Source organism: Periophthalmus magnuspinnatus, chromosome 10, assembly GCF_009829125.3.
Source record: "Periophthalmus magnuspinnatus isolate fPerMag1 chromosome 10, fPerMag1.2.pri, whole genome shotgun sequence".
Classification (NCBI taxonomy): domain Eukaryota; kingdom Metazoa; phylum Chordata; class Actinopteri; order Gobiiformes; family Gobiidae; genus Periophthalmus; species Periophthalmus magnuspinnatus.
In genome coordinates this window covers 14,127,215-14,143,946 of record NC_047135.1, presented here as the reverse complement: position 1 = coordinate 14,143,946, position 16,732 = coordinate 14,127,215, and the positions used below count along the sequence as shown (strand labels likewise).

Below are 16,732 nucleotides of genomic sequence, written 5' to 3'. Positions count from 1 at the left end.
TAAATCACGTCTAAAATATGACTGTGCTTTCCAACTTTTTTCTAATTGTGGGACAAATTATTTTATCTCATCTTATATATCAGAGGCTATAGTTTTTGGACATTCTTTCCACTACAATTTTGAGAAAACAGTTATCTTTCAAGAGAGGGTATTACACTTCAATGGGGTATTAACTGGTAACACACAACATATTTAGATCACCGTGTTACCTTGCTAACTTCCCATGCTAGTTTTATGTTGTATTGCGATACTACACGAGAGGCGCGGCTTCTTTGTTTTCAACTGTCTGTGAACATGGTGGCGGAATAAAATCTTATCTGCTGTAAGATCCTCGTGTTTAGGTAATTTACATGGTAGCAGAGGATGGTTACCAGTTACAGAGTACTGCCGAAGTTTGACGAAACCAGGCCATACGAGTGCTGGAAAAATGAAGTTAGTATCTGGAGACTTGTTACGGAGTTGGACAAGAAAAAGCAAGCACTGGCGGTGGCACTTGGGCTGGAAGGGAGAGTTTTGAACAAGGATAACGGTATGGAAATGTTACTTTCAAAATTGGATGCGGTGTTTTTGAGAGAAGAAAAAGACCGCGCTTACGAAGCGTACTCTTATTTTGACTCAATAACAAAAGACAGTGCGGTGTCCATGGTGGACTATATCATTGACTTTGAGCAGAGATACAACCGAATGAAAAAGTACAACATGACTCTGCCTGACGCTGTACTTGCCTTCAAGCTCCTGGACACGGCGTGTCTGGAGGAGAAAAACAGACAGCTCGCGCTTACTGCGTGCACTGGGATGACTTTTGTATCTATGAAGTCAGCGTTAAAACGGATCTTTGGTGGAAAGACAAAGGTGGAACCGAACAACAGCAATGAAAATCAAGATGCAGCGTTTTTCACGGAGCAAAAACCGACTGGAAAATTCAGACGTAATGGCCCATCACAGAGTGCGCATCAGTGGCAGCAGCCACAGCAAGCCACCAATCCACTCAACAAATACGGCAGGCGAACAAGATGCGGCATTTGCCAGAGCACGTACCATTGGGCGAAAGACTGTCCTCGTCGGAGGAACGAAGTTAAGTTGACTGAAGATGAAGATGTGGAGGAGTGTAACATCACCCTGTTTACTAAAGCGGCTATGACTGACTCAGAAATCTTCCTTACAGAGTCTTTGGGCCCTGCCATCATTGACACGGCTTGTACACATACTGTGTGTGGTCAGAAAGTTTACGGTAAAGGACCTTACCAAAAGACAAATTAACAAACTGTTGCAAACGAAATCTCCCAGCTGCCGACCATTTAGATTTGGAGATTGTCAAGTTGTGTACTCCAACAGAAAAGTGAAACTCCCAGCCAAAATAGGTCAAACAAAGTGCCACATTGAAACTGAAGTAGACCCTGCTGATATTCCTCTCTTCTTGAGCAAAATGTCTCTGAAGAGAGCAGGAACTGTTTTAGACATGGAGAATGACAGGGTTATCATGTTCAAGCAGCCTGTGCCTCTGGAGCTCACTAGTTCAGGTCACTACTGTGTGGACATTAGAGATGAAGAGAGGCAGAAGTGAGCTGTAATGACGCTGATGTCCTGGTTGTTACTGCAGACATGTCCCTAAAAGAAAAGCAGTTCTTCTGAAACTTCACAAACAGTTTGGCCACGCCTCTGCAGAGAGGCTGCAGAAGCTCATCCATAGCTCAGGAAATAATGATCAAGACTGTCCTGTCATCCTGCAAGAAATCATTTGTGATTGTGAAATATGTCAAAGATACAGCAGAACCAAACCCAAGCCTGTTGTTGGTTTGCCTTTAGCCTCACAGTACAATGAGACAGTGGCAATGGATTTACATGAGTTGGAACCTGGTGTATGGTACCTTCACATCATCGACCACTTCACACGCTTCATCGCTGGAAACATCGTGAGGACCAAGAAACTGTCGGAGATTGACTCTTTCATTCACTCGTGGATAAGCTCATGGAGCACCAAAACCGATCTACACTGACAATGGTGGAGAGTTCAACTATGAGGAGATATGAGACATGGCAGAAAACTTCAACATTGAGACAAAGACTACAGCAGGTTACAGTCCCTGGAGTAATGGGTTGTTGGAGAGACACAACATGACACTGACAGAGATCCTCATGAAGGTGAAAAGGGAAAATGGGTGTGGGTGGCAAATTGCCTGAGACTGGGCGCTTATGGCTAAGAACAGTATGATCAATGTGCATGGTTATAGCCAACACCAGCTAGTATTTGGTCAAAACCCTAATTTCCCTTCTGTTTTAGTTGATAAGTGACCTGCTCTAGAAGGCACAACTATGAGCACCAGAGTAGAGCAGCAAACTCTACATGTCTCCAGGAGAGCTTTCACAGAGGTGGAATGCTCAGAATGAATAAGGAGGGCACTACGCAAGCAGCTTAGTCCTACAGATGACAAGTATGAGACAGAAGACAGAGTGTACTATAAACGAGCAGACAGTACAGAGTGGAAAGGTCCAGGTGTAGTTATTGGTTAGGACGGGTCTGTGGTGTTTATCAGACATGGGGGAATCCTTGTACATGTTCATCAGTCCATGTTGAGTAAAGTGAATGCACAAGATGAAGAGAAACAGGTAATGCACAATATTCCTGAAAATAGCTCAGAAAATAAAAACTCAGTTTCAGTTGATGTGATAAAAAGTTCTGATGATGAACAAAGAGAAGAAGAACAAATCAATGACAGTGAAAGTGAAATGACAGAAAATCCTAGACAAATTGATGTGACACCTCCGGAAACAGACCAACTAATTTCTGATTTAAAACTAAAAAGAGGGCAGAAGGTCACATTTACTAACAGAGAGGGTGGTGTTCAGTACATTGCCAGAGTTTTAAGCAGAGCAGGGAAAGCCAAAGAGCAGAAAAAAGATTGGTACAATGTGCAATTATCTTGAGCCAGATGGTAGTGAGGGACAAAAGTAAGCATTAGACATGTCACACGTTGATAACTTTGACATTGTGTCTGAAAATGTGGACAATGATGTTCTTATTACTAAAAATATTTCTTTTGAAAGTGCTAAACTGCAGGAAATCAAGAATTGGCAAAATAATAAAGTCACAGATAGGGGTCAAAAATGTGTATCTACTCAATGGGTCTATACACTCAAAGAAACACCAAATGGTATTGTCCCAAAGGCATGGCTTGTAGCAAGAGGTTTTGAAGAGGTAAACATTCAGAATTTACAGAAAGACTCCCACGTGTGCATCTGAGTTGCTTAGATTGCTGTTAGCTGTTGCCAGTCAAAACAAGTGGAAGGTTCAGTCTATGCACATCAAATCTGCCTTTTTGCAGGGTATGGAGAGATTTACATTCGACCCCCACATGAAGTGGGCGTGGACAATGTATTGTGGAAACTAAAGAAATGTGTGTATGGACTTGCAGATGCATCCCCCTACTGGTACAACAAAGTTAAAGAACTGATGCTGAACACTGGTGCTAAAACGTCTCAGGTTGATCCTGCAGTTTTCTATTGGTTGAATGACCGTTCTGAGGTCACAGGTTTACTGGCATGTCATGTAGATGATTTTCTTTGGGCAGGATCAGAGCACTTTGTAACAAATGTGATTCCTGTACTTAAGTCTACCTTTCATGTAGGGCGTGAAGAACATGAGAGTTTTTCTTATGTGGGGATGGACATTACCACAGTTGGTCATAAAGTCTAGTCCATCAGCACAGTTACATAAAAAATCTGCAACCGATCCATTTACAGGCAGCTCGGGCTGTGCAGAGAGATGCCCTTTTAAACGAAACAGAGACAGAGCAGCTCAGGTCAAAAATAGGAGAGATCTTGTGGGTTGCTAAACAAACAAGGCCAGATGTAATGTTTGACACGTGTAGCCTGGCGTCCAATATTAAAAAGGCTACTGTCCAGTCTATTCATGAAGTGAACAAAGTGATCCGTAGATTTAAGTCAGAGAAGGTCACACTTAAGTTTCAGCACTTAGGAAACAGTGCTGATTTAAGTCTAGTTGTCTTCAGTGATACATCTCTTGGCAACCTTCCAGATGGTGGTACTCAGGGAGGAGTTTTGATTGCACTCATGGGTAAAGGGGGCAAGTTTTCCCCTCTGTTTTGGCAGCCTAAGAAGATCAGATGTGTGGTGAGAAGCACTCTCACAGGAGAAACCCTTGCCATGCCAGATGGTATAGACCAGGGGTCGGCAGGCGTCTTTCATCCTTATACTGCGGCACTGCGTGGCTTGGAAAAATAGATTTTAAGTATTTAATTGAAGTGTATTTTATTTGTGTTAGTTCTTTTTATTGTAGTTTAAATTGGAAGATTATTATGATCTTGAAATATTAAAATAAAATAATATTTTCTTATTTTTCGTTGATCAAAATAAGCGTCACACTCGCGGAACATGTTAAAAACTATCACCGTTCACACCTCACAGATACAGCTCACAGTCCTGCATAAAGACAGAGCCCTGATTTTCAGACGCTGTGCAGAGGTTCAGGAGCAGGAGGATCTTCTCTGATGTAACTTTCGCCCGTCCCTAATGACGCACTAATAAACTCATATGTAGATACATCATGAAAATCCTGGGAGGAAATCGCCACAGAAATCTATTTGATGTAGTGTTAAGTTTATTATCTGCTCTTGTCTCCGCGATGACGTGTCACATTTAACACATCAGACACTTCGCCCAAAAGTAGAGCCACGAGCAAGTGAAAATGAGACAAAACAAAAGTCTTTGGAGAGCTTTTTAACAAAGGGGAAAAGGCCAACTGAGGAACCAGAAGAGGAGCCTACCACCTCCAAGAAAAAGAAAGATAAATTTAACAGACAACACTAGGAGTCCTACTTAAAATATGTGTTTGTGAGTCTCACGCGCCAAGTCCGCTCTGTGTAATATGCGGAGGAAAAGCGAATTAGGCAATGAAACCTTCAAAACTGCTTTGGCAAATGGAGACTAAGCACCTGGGATTAAAAGATAAGATTTAGAGTTTTTTGAAAGAAACAAATGTGAACAAGAAGGAAAGAAGAAACAAGTGCAGGGCTCACACTGATGCAGTGGTATGGCGAGTTGTATTTTTATGCACTTAACTTATTTTTGCCATATTTATCTGCCACGCGTAGAAGGCTTGTCCGTGAAAATAAAACTACCTTATTCCGTTACGTTATTATTATTGTACACAGTGTAACTTCATTTTAGATGTCAAAAAGTATTTGCGGCTCCCAGTGTTTTATTTTCCGTGGAAACTGGGTCCAAATGGCTCTTTGCGTGTTAAAGGTTGCCGACCCCTGGTATAGACAATGCAATGTTTCTGGCCACACTGTTTTCTGAGCTCACTACTGGAAATGTGAGTCTCAATGCTCTTCCCCTCAGAGGCTCAGGCTAGAAATAAACAGCATTAAGGAGGTCCTACAGTCTAAGAAAATTAAAGAGGTCTGTTGGTCAGAGGCTAAGTCACAGCTCGCTGACTGTCTGACTAAAAAGGGAGCTTCATCCTTCATGCTTCTCAAACCTCTGGATGAGGATTTATGGTTGCTGTAATTTAATTTAATATTTTTTTTATTTAAGCAAAAACTGTTTTGTCAGTGCGTTACTAATACTTTTGTGTGCAGTTATTGTTCTGAAAAAAGGGTGTTACATTACTAAAGCACACTTGTTCCTTTTATTTATTTATTTTTTCTTTAAAGAAAGAGGGAGATTGTTAACTTCCCATGTTAGTTTTATGTTGTATCGCGATACTACGCGAGAGGTGCGGCTTCTTTGTTTTTACCTGTCTGTGAACATGGTGGTGGAATAAAATCTTATCTGCAATAAGATCCTCGTGTTTTCGGAATTTACAACCTTTTATTGTTTTGAAAATATTATAGTCACCAAAACAAGGCATTAACATGCTTTATAAGTTTCATGCTCTGAGTCTCCCCTCCCTTAGCTCCCCGCGTTTAGTCACTCCCTATTCCGAGCGCTATCACAACACAATTAGTGTGCATCCCACTAATGCAGCGCTTCTCAATTATCGCTTCGCGATTATTGTTAAATAATTAAATAATTATTATTATTATTTTATTTGATCCTTATTTGAACTATACATATTGTTGGAACAACTGATTGAACCATTTGATACTGAAAAAATAAAATTAAATATAATGAAATTTAATTAAATATCAAATAAAAAAATTTAATTAAATAAACATCAGCCATTCCTGCTGCTATAAGACTGTATAACAGCTCTTGTTGATTGGGTGCACTTTATTATCTTATCTTTGTGATTTTTGAACTGTGTGCAACTGTGTTTTGCTGCTGGACAGGTGAATTTCCCTGGCTGGGGGGGGGGGGAGAGAGAGAGAGAGAGAGAGAGAGAGAGAGAGAGAGAGAGAGAGAGAGAGAGAGAAAGTGTATGTATGTATGTATGTATCTATCTATCTATCAAATGAATCAATTAAAATTAAATAAATATCAAAATAATACATTAAAATTAAATAAATACCAAATTAAAACAAGCAATTTAGCAATTTGGTACGCCACCTTACATGATGCTAACAGTGCTTGCTGGTTTAAGTGACATTCACAAAGTGGGATGATTGTTGGAAATATTTGGCACATTTACGCTGAAAAAACTCAGGCGTCTTATCGGCGTGACTGAGGTGTAATGAGGTGGCGCCTTAACTTATTTAGCTTCATACTGTCTTGGACACTATACAATGAGCCAATAAGAGTAATTGTAGTGGTCATTTAGAAAAGTGCACCTGTAGTTTGAGGTAGGCCTTGTACTTGTCCTGCTCCTGAAGCTGCTGCTGTGAAGGTGAGGCAGAAAACACAGAACCACGAGCAAACTGGGGAGACTGCACATGAGTGAAACCTGAGAATGAAAAGAGGTTAGACAGAATATGTATGAACCAATCAAGGGCTCAGCTTCGAGAGGAACTATATCTAATGAAAACTTATGATGAACCCCATCTACTGCCAAAATATTTCAAATATAATTGAAAAATAAAATTGACCAAGCTTATTTTTTTCAGTACAATGAATAACATGTTTATGTATTTTAGGTTAATATGTTTATTTAGTTCAGGTGTAATGGAATGGTTGCACAATGTTTGGTCATTTTTGTGAGACCAAAATGTTTTATCACCATTTATACCAAGCAAAAGGATATACAGTGAGGCAAATAAGTATTTGAACACAATGTGATTTTGCGATTTTTAAGTTCTCCCACTTAGAAATCATGGAGGGGTCTGAAATTTTCATCTTAGGTGCATGTCTACTGTGAGAGACATAATCTAAAAAAAAAAAAAGGAAATCACATTGTATGATTTTTTAAATAATTTATTTGTATGTTACTGCTGCAAATAAGTATTTGAATGCCTGTCTATCAGCTAGAATTCTGACCCTCAATGACCTGTTAGTCCACCTTTAAAAAGTCCACCTCCACTCCACTTATTATCCTAAATTAGAAGCACCTGTTTGAGGTTGTTAGCTGCATAAAGACACCTGTCCACCCCATACAATCAGTAAGACTCCAACTACTAACATGGCCAAGACCAAAGAACTGTCAAAATGCACAACAGACAAAATTGTAGACCTCCACATGGCTGGAAAGGGCTACGAGGCAATTGCCAAGCAGCTTGGTGAAAAAAGATCCACTGTTGGAGCAATTATTAGAAAATGGAAGAAGCTAAACATGACTGTCAATCTCCCTCGGACTGGGGCTCCATGCAAGATCTTACCTCGTGGGGTCTCAATGATCCTAAGAAAGGTGAGGAATCAACCCAGAACTACACGGGAGGAGCTGGTCAATGACCTGAAAAGAGCTGGGACCACCGTTTCCAAAGTTACTGTTAGTAATACAGTGAGATGTCATGGTTTAAAATCATGCGTGGCACGGAAGGTTCACCTGCTTAAACCAGCACATGTCCAGGCCCGTCTTAAGTTTGCCAATGACCATTTGGATGATCCAGAGGAGTCATGGGAGAAAGTCATGTGGTCAGATGAAACCAAAATAGAACTTTTTGGTCTTAATTCCACTTGCCATGTTCGGAGGAAGAAGAATGATGAGTACCATCCAAAGAACACCATCCCTACTGTGAGGCATGGGGGTGGAAACATCATGCTTTGGGGGTGTTTTTCTGCACATGGGACAGGACGACTGCACTGTATTAAGGAGAGGATGATCGGAGCCATGTATTGCAAGATTTTGGGGAACAACCTCCTTCCCTCAGTTAGAGCCTTGAAGATGGGTCGTGGCTGGGTCTTCCAAGATGACAATGACCTGAATCACACAGCCAAGATAACCAAGGAGTGACTCCGTAAGAAGCATATCAAGGTTCCGGAGTGGCCTAGCCAGTCTCCAGACCTAACCCCAATATAAAATCTTTGGAAGGAGTTCAAACTCCGTGTTTCTCAGCGACAGCCCAGAAACTTGACTGATCTAGAGAAGATCTATGTGGAGGAGTGGGCCAAAATCCCACCTGCAGTGTGTGCAAACCTGGTGAAAAACTACAGGAAAAGTTTGACCTCTGTAATTTCAAACAAAGGCTACTGTACCAAATATTAACATTGATTTTCTCAAGTGATTAAATACTTATTTGCAGCAGTAACGTACAAAAAAATCATACAATGTGATTTCCAGATTTTTTTTTGATTATGTCTCTCACAGTGGACATGCACCTAAGATGAAAATTTCAGACCCCTCCATGATTTCTAAGTGGGAGAACTTGCAAAATCACAGGGTGTTCAAATACTTATTTGCCTCACTGTAAGCCTGACATTGTAAATAAAAATTAGTTTTTATTGGTAATTACTGTTCTATGAATCCTGGATGACCGCAAGAGAATCTGTCACGCAGAATTGTTGTGTTCCCACAATAAGATTCTGCAGAAATAGAGCCTCAGTCGACACCGGGCTATAGCCATTTAAGTGTTTCCGGTGTGACATTGGTATCAATACTCTATTTCTGCATGCACAAAGAGAGTCATTCAGTGCTTTCAGCACTGCCCTCTGGCAGTTAGGAGGGATGAAATTGAACTACAGCTACAATTTATCGGTTTGAGTGATGAAAAAAATAGCAAAAATAGCAATTTTCCAAGCAATAACCATTCAACAAATCATTATATCTTTTGAATGGTGAAAAAGTCCTCAAAATGGCACTCATAAACAGGAAGCAGAAACCCATGAGTTTAATGTGTGCATGTTTTTATAGCTTAGATGATGATGAAGATGGCAACGATGGTTGAACATAATTACAGTAGTAAATGTGGTCATACCATTGATTCGGTCATTAGTATCTGGCTCACTGCACACAGAAACTGTACCATTGACCCTCTCGTTTGGGTCAGACTCTGGTCTCATCAGAGCTGCTCTCCTCTGCTCTGGGTGACTGTACGCCTCCTCATTCAGCCTGTGCATTTGCTTTAAGTCAGCTGGAGAAATAAAAAAATATATATAACAAGAGCAGAGCCACACAAGCAGAGCCAGAAGAGCAGCATGACAACAGCAACAAAGTTTTCTTGTCATTTTGGTTGCATAAACCAGGGTCAACAACATGTGGCTCATTCACAATCGAAAGAGTGGAAACTCATGCGGGGAGCTAAACCAGGACTAAACCATGTAGGACTAAACATGGCGCTACATTTCAAAACTAACTTTATTTTCCAGGAAGTACATTTGGGTTTGGATAAAAGCTTCTACTGTATTGATGCATTCTTTTGTGGTGGCACTTCTGGTTAAGTGTGAATCCCATTCCATTAAATGGAGAATTTGAAAAGGGTTTAACAGCTAAAATACTGTATAAATTATTATATATAATATTATAATATAATATTATATTGTAGGGTGATTTGTGTAAAACATTCAATGTTCATGTGACCAACAGGTCAACATGGCACAGATTCTGGGGGAGGCTTTAAAACAGCTCTGTAGCATGTATATTTGCTGTGAGATCAGGAGCCCCATGCAAAAAAAATACAACCTCAATGACTATGACGTTGCCATGGGCAACTTCAGGATTAAGGTGAATAGCATTAGTGTTAGAATATCAGTAGTTCAATAGTTGCTATAAGGTTTCCTATGCTCTCCGTTAATTCATAAAGAGTGCAAGTATGTGTTAGTATATCAGCCTAAAGTACCTATAAGATTCCCTGCACTGTCCCTCAGGGGGGCTCCTCCTCCTCCTCGTCCCCAGGGCTGATGTCTCCTCAGGTCCTCCTCCAGTTGAGCCTCGTATCTCTCCCTCTCCTCTTGCTCCACACGCCTGCGCTCCTGCTGTTCCTGGATCTGAGACAACACACCACAAAGAATCATTAAACACATTAAACTACATATGAATATGTCACTCTACATATGTCTTCAAATTCTTTCTATTTTGTGATCAAGATTTTATTGAATTATGCGTCAGATGTTTAAAACAGTATACTGCACACGGTTTTCTTTTTTTGCCCCATCTCCTTGTGTCACTGAAAATCGCAGTGATGCATAACATAATTATTTATGAAAATAGCACTAACAAAGAGATTCCTTCCCTGTTGTCCAGGCACAACTTTGACATGAAAAAATGTATGACAAAAACAAAAAATAAAGATTCCTTTAGTCGATGACACGCAAAAATAGCTATTAATGCATATATTTATGTTCATGCATAAATAGATGGGTGATATGGGAAAATGTTTATTTTCAAGTTGAAAAATACACATGAACAAAGAAACGGGCCAAAGAAACAAGCCAAAATCTTCTCCCCCACATCCCCGCCTGACGTCACCTGCTCCGTGCAGATGCAATGCTGATTTGTCACTTTATTTTACACATTTGAGGAGGGGTTAACTGTCAGTTATCCATATCATAAGAGCAACAAATGTTCAGTCTCCAAAACAACAACTGTTTAATTAATTATATAACTAGATAACTAGATAAAGTAAAAAACTTATAAGCTAACATTTAGTTTTGAGAAGACTAACAACAATAACAACTCTTACTCGTTAGCACTATTAAATGAGGTTAATGAGCAGACACAGTGATATTATTGATGGTGACATCAAAACCCCGACTTTCCAAGATAAAAGCACATACGGTGAAAAAGTCCTTTATTCCCTGGACAGCCATTCTAGACAGTTGGTTAAAAACTACTTCTTCCATCTGAGATCTATCTCTAAACTGAGGGCAATGTTATCTAAATCTGATCTGGAATTGATAATTCATGCTTTGATTTCTTCTCGTTTAGATTACTGTAATTCTCTTTTTACTTGTTCCCCTTAGCATTCCGGGTGATTTTGGTGAAATTGCCTTTGTTCTGACCTCTCCAAATTAAAATAATCACCATTATTGAACCCTCAGTAGTAACTGCACTAGTTTGGGGTCTTTGTAAAGGTAACACCCTATAGTTTTACCCACAGGCGTCAGAATCACTGTAAGTTTGTCTGCTGAGCATTTATACACTTTGGAACACACATTAAAAAAAAAAAAAAATTCTCACCCTCGCCAAAAAAATTTTGTGAAAATGAAGGTGTAGAAAGCTGCAGTAGGGAGCTGGGGACAAAAATACACCATACCTGAACTGACAAGATTGTTGACAAGATTGTTGACCACTTACATTTCAAATTTGAGGTCAATACCTATAAAAATGAGAGTTTTACAATCATTTTATCATGAGTAAGTCCAGGCCTCTCCAAACCTATCAGAATGAAGACATTTGGAGAACATTTGGAAAAAGTGCAATAACTTTTGAATGTTTTAACCCAGACATCAGTGAGGGCTCTACTGAAAACTCACACTGAGAGGAATCTGTATCTGCACACCCAGCTGCTCTATTACTGTACATTTATATATCATATCAAAACACAATATAAAATGTATATTTGTATATAAAATACAGTCAAAACAAGTGCTATGGGTCAAAATAAATATTTACAAACCACACACTGCAAACAATCAACAAACACACACACGTCAAAATGTAAACAAACACACACTGGAAACTAAGAACACACTGTACATGATTGTACAGTGAGGCATTAGCTAATGCTAATGATTACACATGATACACATTTGACAATTAAGTCAATAGCATCAAGTCAATAGCAGAATAAACCACGTTTACCGATCAGGAACGGCATCCAGTCCATCAAAACATAAGGTCCGTCTACTCCTGAGTCCACCATGAGATCTTCACTCGGTTCCACGAACCGCTCCGGGTCCGAGATGCCTCTAGTTTAACTTGTACAAACATCCACAGTGTCCTCGGTCGCGCACTTCCTTTGTTTTGTCCGTTTCGTCATGTTTAAAACACAAAACTGCTGCGTAAAATTACGCAACACGCGCGCGTAATTTTACGCGCGGATCTTTACATCCAGTCTCGCCTTATTACGCGCGCAGAAAACTCCGTCTGTTTACAGTAAACCACTGCGTGTAACGCATCAGCGTGTTCCGCAGTTCATGGGCTTTAAGAGGAAAACATCACTAAACGTGTGTAATGTAACAGCTTGATTCTACAAGGGGGAGAGTGGGGCGTACTCTTTCAGTCATCTGTAGCTCTCATTCACTGTCCGCGGCTCCAGTAACCCACAGCCCCCACCTTATTGGCCAACTTTGGTGTCAATCACAAGCTAACAAGTTTGTTTCGCGCTGAGGAACAAAGTTGGCGCTGTCAGAAGTTTATTATACCTGAAACTGACAAAAGAAATGCAGAGAACTGACGGAACAGATTTCACTTTCCTGCAGCAGATTGGACATGGAGGCTCTAACTTCCTTTGTGGACATAATTTTTTGACTGGATTATATTCTCTGGACCTTTACGGAACGAATGAGACCAACTTTGTGTGAATATGTTGATGTTTGACAGAACCAGAGCGCTAAATGGTAAGTGCAGTGCAAATCCACATTTCTGACTTCCCGCGGGCGGGCCGTCGGAACGCTAAGTGGTTAACAAATCTGCACTCACTCGTCTCCAGTTGGTCCAGAACGCTGCAGCAAGGCTTTTAACAGGAACCAACAGAAGGGCACACATCACTCCGGTTTTATCCTCTTTACACTGGTTACCTGTCAAATTTAGAATTGATTTTAAAATTTTAGTGTTGACTTTTAGAGCTTTTAATGGACAGGCCCCTGAATATATCTCAGAAATGCTGGTTCCTTACACCTCTGGCCGCTCCCTCCGGTCTTTGGGCCAAAACCTTTTGAAGGTCCCTAAGACCCGGTTTAAAACTCGAGGAGACCTGTCCTTTCAAGCAGTAGCCCCTAAACTGTGGAATGCCCTGCCCTTGTCTTTTGTGTGGCTGACTTCTTTAAAAAGCAGCTGAAGACACTGTTATTAAGCAGCTTAAGACACTGAGAACCAAAATGGCGCCACGTACGGTCGCCCTGGTGATTTGGTGCGCTGTGTTTTGTGTGTGTGTTTTTTGTTTTTGTGTGTTTGTCCTGTGTTCGCATGCTCTTACACCCGTGCAGAGCTCTTATCTGGAGCAGCACTTCTCCACCAACGACTCTGCTTCTGTCTGGAGAGGGCTTAGGCAAATCACCAACTACAGGCCCAAAGCCCCTCCCGCCGTGGACAACAAACCACTAGCAGAAAAGTTAAACAGCTTTTATGCAAGGTTTGAAGTTTCACACACCCCCCCCCTCCCCATCATTACCTCCAAACCCACCTTGGACCCTCCCCTCCTCCCCCACTGCCCTCAGAGTTTTGGAGCAGGACGTGACTAAGCTTTTCCGGAAGCAGAACTCCCGTAAGGCCGCGGGCCCAGATGATGTCTCTCCTTCCACCCTTAGACACTGTGCTGAGGAACTGGCTCCTGTCTTCACCTCCCTCGAGTCATGTCATGTCCCAGCCTGCTTCAAGCTGTCCACCATCGTGCCCGTCCCCAAGAAGCCCAGGATCACTGGACTTAATGACTACAGACCTGTGGCGCTGACGTCCGTAGTCATGAAGTCATTTGAGCGCCTGGTCCTGCACCACCTCAAGTCTTTCACCTCCCCCGTCCTGGACCCTCTGCAGTTTGCCTACAGAGCCAATCGTTCTGTAGATGATGCCATTAACCTGGCCCTTCACTTCATCCTCCAGCATCTGGACTCCCCGGGAACCTACGCCAGGATCCTGTTTGTGGACTTCAGCTCTGCGTTCAACACCACCCTCCCTACTCTGCTCCAGGACAAACTCACTCAGCTCAACGTGCCTGACTCCACCTGCAGGTGGATCACTGACTTCTTGACGGACAGGAGGCAGCGCGTACGGCTGGGGAAGAATGTCTCGGACACTCGGACTATCAGCACAGAATCTCCACAGGGCTGTGTACTTTCTCCCCTGCTCTTCTCCCTGTACACCAACTGCTGCACCTCCAGCCACGACTGGTTAAGTTTGCGGATGACACCACCCTCATTGGACTCATCTCGGGATGGCGATGAGTCTGCCTACAGGAGGGAGGTGGACCAGCTGGTGTCCTGGTGCAGCAGCAACAACCTGGAGCTTAACGCCCAGAAGACAGTGGAGATGATTGTGCACTTCAGGAAAGTCACAGCCCCCCTGCCTCCCTTCACCACTGTGGATTCTTTCCGCTTCCTGGGCACCTGCATCACCAAGGATCTCAAGTGGGAGCCAACCATTAGCTCCCTCATCAAGAAAGCCCATCACAGGATGTTCCACCTGCGGCAGCTGAGGAAACGCAAGCTGCCAGTCCAGATGATGGTGCAGTTTTACACGGCCATCATTGAGTCCATCCTCACCTCCTCCATCACTGTGTGGTTCGCTGGGGCCACTGCCAGGGACAGACAGAGACTGTAGCGCATTGTGCGCTCTGCTGAGAAGGTGATTGGCTGCAGCCTTCCATCGATACAGGACCTGTACGTCTCCAGGACTCGGGGGCGAGCAGGCCATATAGCAGCTGACACTTCTCACCCTGGACATGGACTATTTGAGCTACTTCCCTCTGGCAGGAGGCTACGGTCCATTGGGGCCAGAACCTCTCGCCATAAGAACAGTTTCTTCCCCTCTGCAGTTTGTCTCATGAACACTTTATAATATTTGCACAAAACTGGACACTTTATAATACCAGCCACTTTAATAAGTCATGTTTGCACTGTTGTTCTGATGCTGCTGTTGTATATATTTTCTACCTTTAAGTATTTTATTTGATTTTTAAGGTTTGTTTGTTTTTTTGGTTTTTTTTTTACTTCGTGCATGCCCTTATTTGTATTTGTATTTATTCAGTGTTTTTATGTTTTATGTTGCACTTTATCACCAAAATAAGTTCCTAGTTTGTGAACTGTGTTCACAAACAATGGCAATAAAAGGATTCTGATTCTATTCAGACAAGCTTTTACCATAGTTAATTTACTACTCTTTGTCTTATTTTATCTGTTGAACATTTATTGTTGTCGTTTTATCTATTTTTATTTGCACTCTGTAAAGCAATTTGTGATTTTATCTGTGAAAGGTGCTATATAAATAAAGTTTACTTACTTAAACGCAAACAAGTGGGAAGCCAAGCATCTTATCTCGTTATCCATAGTTCCAGAGGAATGAAATTAATGCAGCAGTAATTGCAGGCTATTTTCAAAACTATGATTAAACGTATGTTAGTAGCAGCATTCATTTGTAAACAGAGCTACAAAGTTAGCACTATTGGTATTTCATAAATACCATAAATGTCTCTGTGTTATCATGATACTAAAATGTAAATGACTGTTTCAATGCCACATTGATAATAAAAACACATTTTTAGAATGCAATTATTTGTATAAATCTACAAGGAAAATGTCATAGGAGGTCACATGGGAAAGGCACGAATGGGCAGAGATGGGATTTGACTGAGGGATAATAAAATTACATCAACTATTTGGAGAAAAGGGGTAAAGCCACAGCACATCGAGAGGACTGAGGGACTTATGTAAACTGTCACTATATTTGGGCAACATCCAAGAAAATTACCTGGTCAAAAAGTCTGTGGAGATCTTCATTTGAAACTTCCTGCCAAAATATCACAAACTATACTTTTACATGAACTATTGGCAAATGGAGTCTGCTCCACAACTGCTGTACATGCTCAAAAAATACAACTTATTTTTCTGACTTGTTAAAAATATTGACAGAATGCCACCTGCTCCATGTACATTATTTTGCCTAAATTGTTCCATAGTATGGCATGAGAATTATACTGCATGTTTTTACTGTAAAAAAATAAAAATTGAACAATTCATTCTATTTTGCCTGTCCTCAGCTCTCCACAAATACTGTCCAAACAAATATAATGCCATATTGTGGAATATTCAAAGCAAAACTAGGGTTGCAAGTTCCCCTAGTGCCCCTTTAAATTCTGTATGTATAATTATACCTGTTGTCTGAGCGCATCTCCGTAGCTCAGGATTCGCTCTCGAGCTGACCTTGGTTTGTCTGGAGGAAACTGAGCGACACACGAGTCTGTAGAGGACACTTCAGGAGGAGGACTGAAGACAAAAATATAAGAAACATGATCATTAGGACTGAAAAGGGGGTGTGGCAAAAGCTCTCAACACTACGACGCATCTCTGTGTATCTGACCCAAACAGCTTGCACAGGACTACACCTACACAGGAGTCGCTGCAAAAACGCTTTATACAGACAATAGTGCTAGGAAACAATATATATAAAGACAGATTAACGTGCTTATTTATTTATTTTTTGTTTTAAATAACAAAATCTTAAAATAACTCACTCAGTTTCTGCTGCTCTCCCATATAAATCTTTAGTTAACTAATACAAGTTTTTGTTCGACTAAGACACTATCAA

General features: G+C 41.2%; 1 protein-coding gene across 1 annotated transcript in view; it reads right to left on the bottom strand.

Moving 5' to 3' along the window:
- Window positions 1-16,732, bottom strand: part of LOC117377281 (centrosome and spindle pole-associated protein 1-like) — a 44,709-nt gene that overhangs the window by 13,188 nt on the left and 14,789 nt on the right. The window contains exons 13-16 of the mRNA XM_055224950.1: window positions 16,299-16,410; window positions 10,110-10,257; window positions 9,249-9,404; window positions 6,732-6,844 (exon numbers count right to left, since the gene is read on the bottom strand). Coding sequence (XP_055080925.1) covers window positions 6,732-6,844; window positions 9,249-9,404; window positions 10,110-10,257; window positions 16,299-16,410 — 529 coding nt within the window. The remainder of the gene's footprint in view (window positions 1-6,731; window positions 6,845-9,248; window positions 9,405-10,109; window positions 10,258-16,298; window positions 16,411-16,732) is intronic.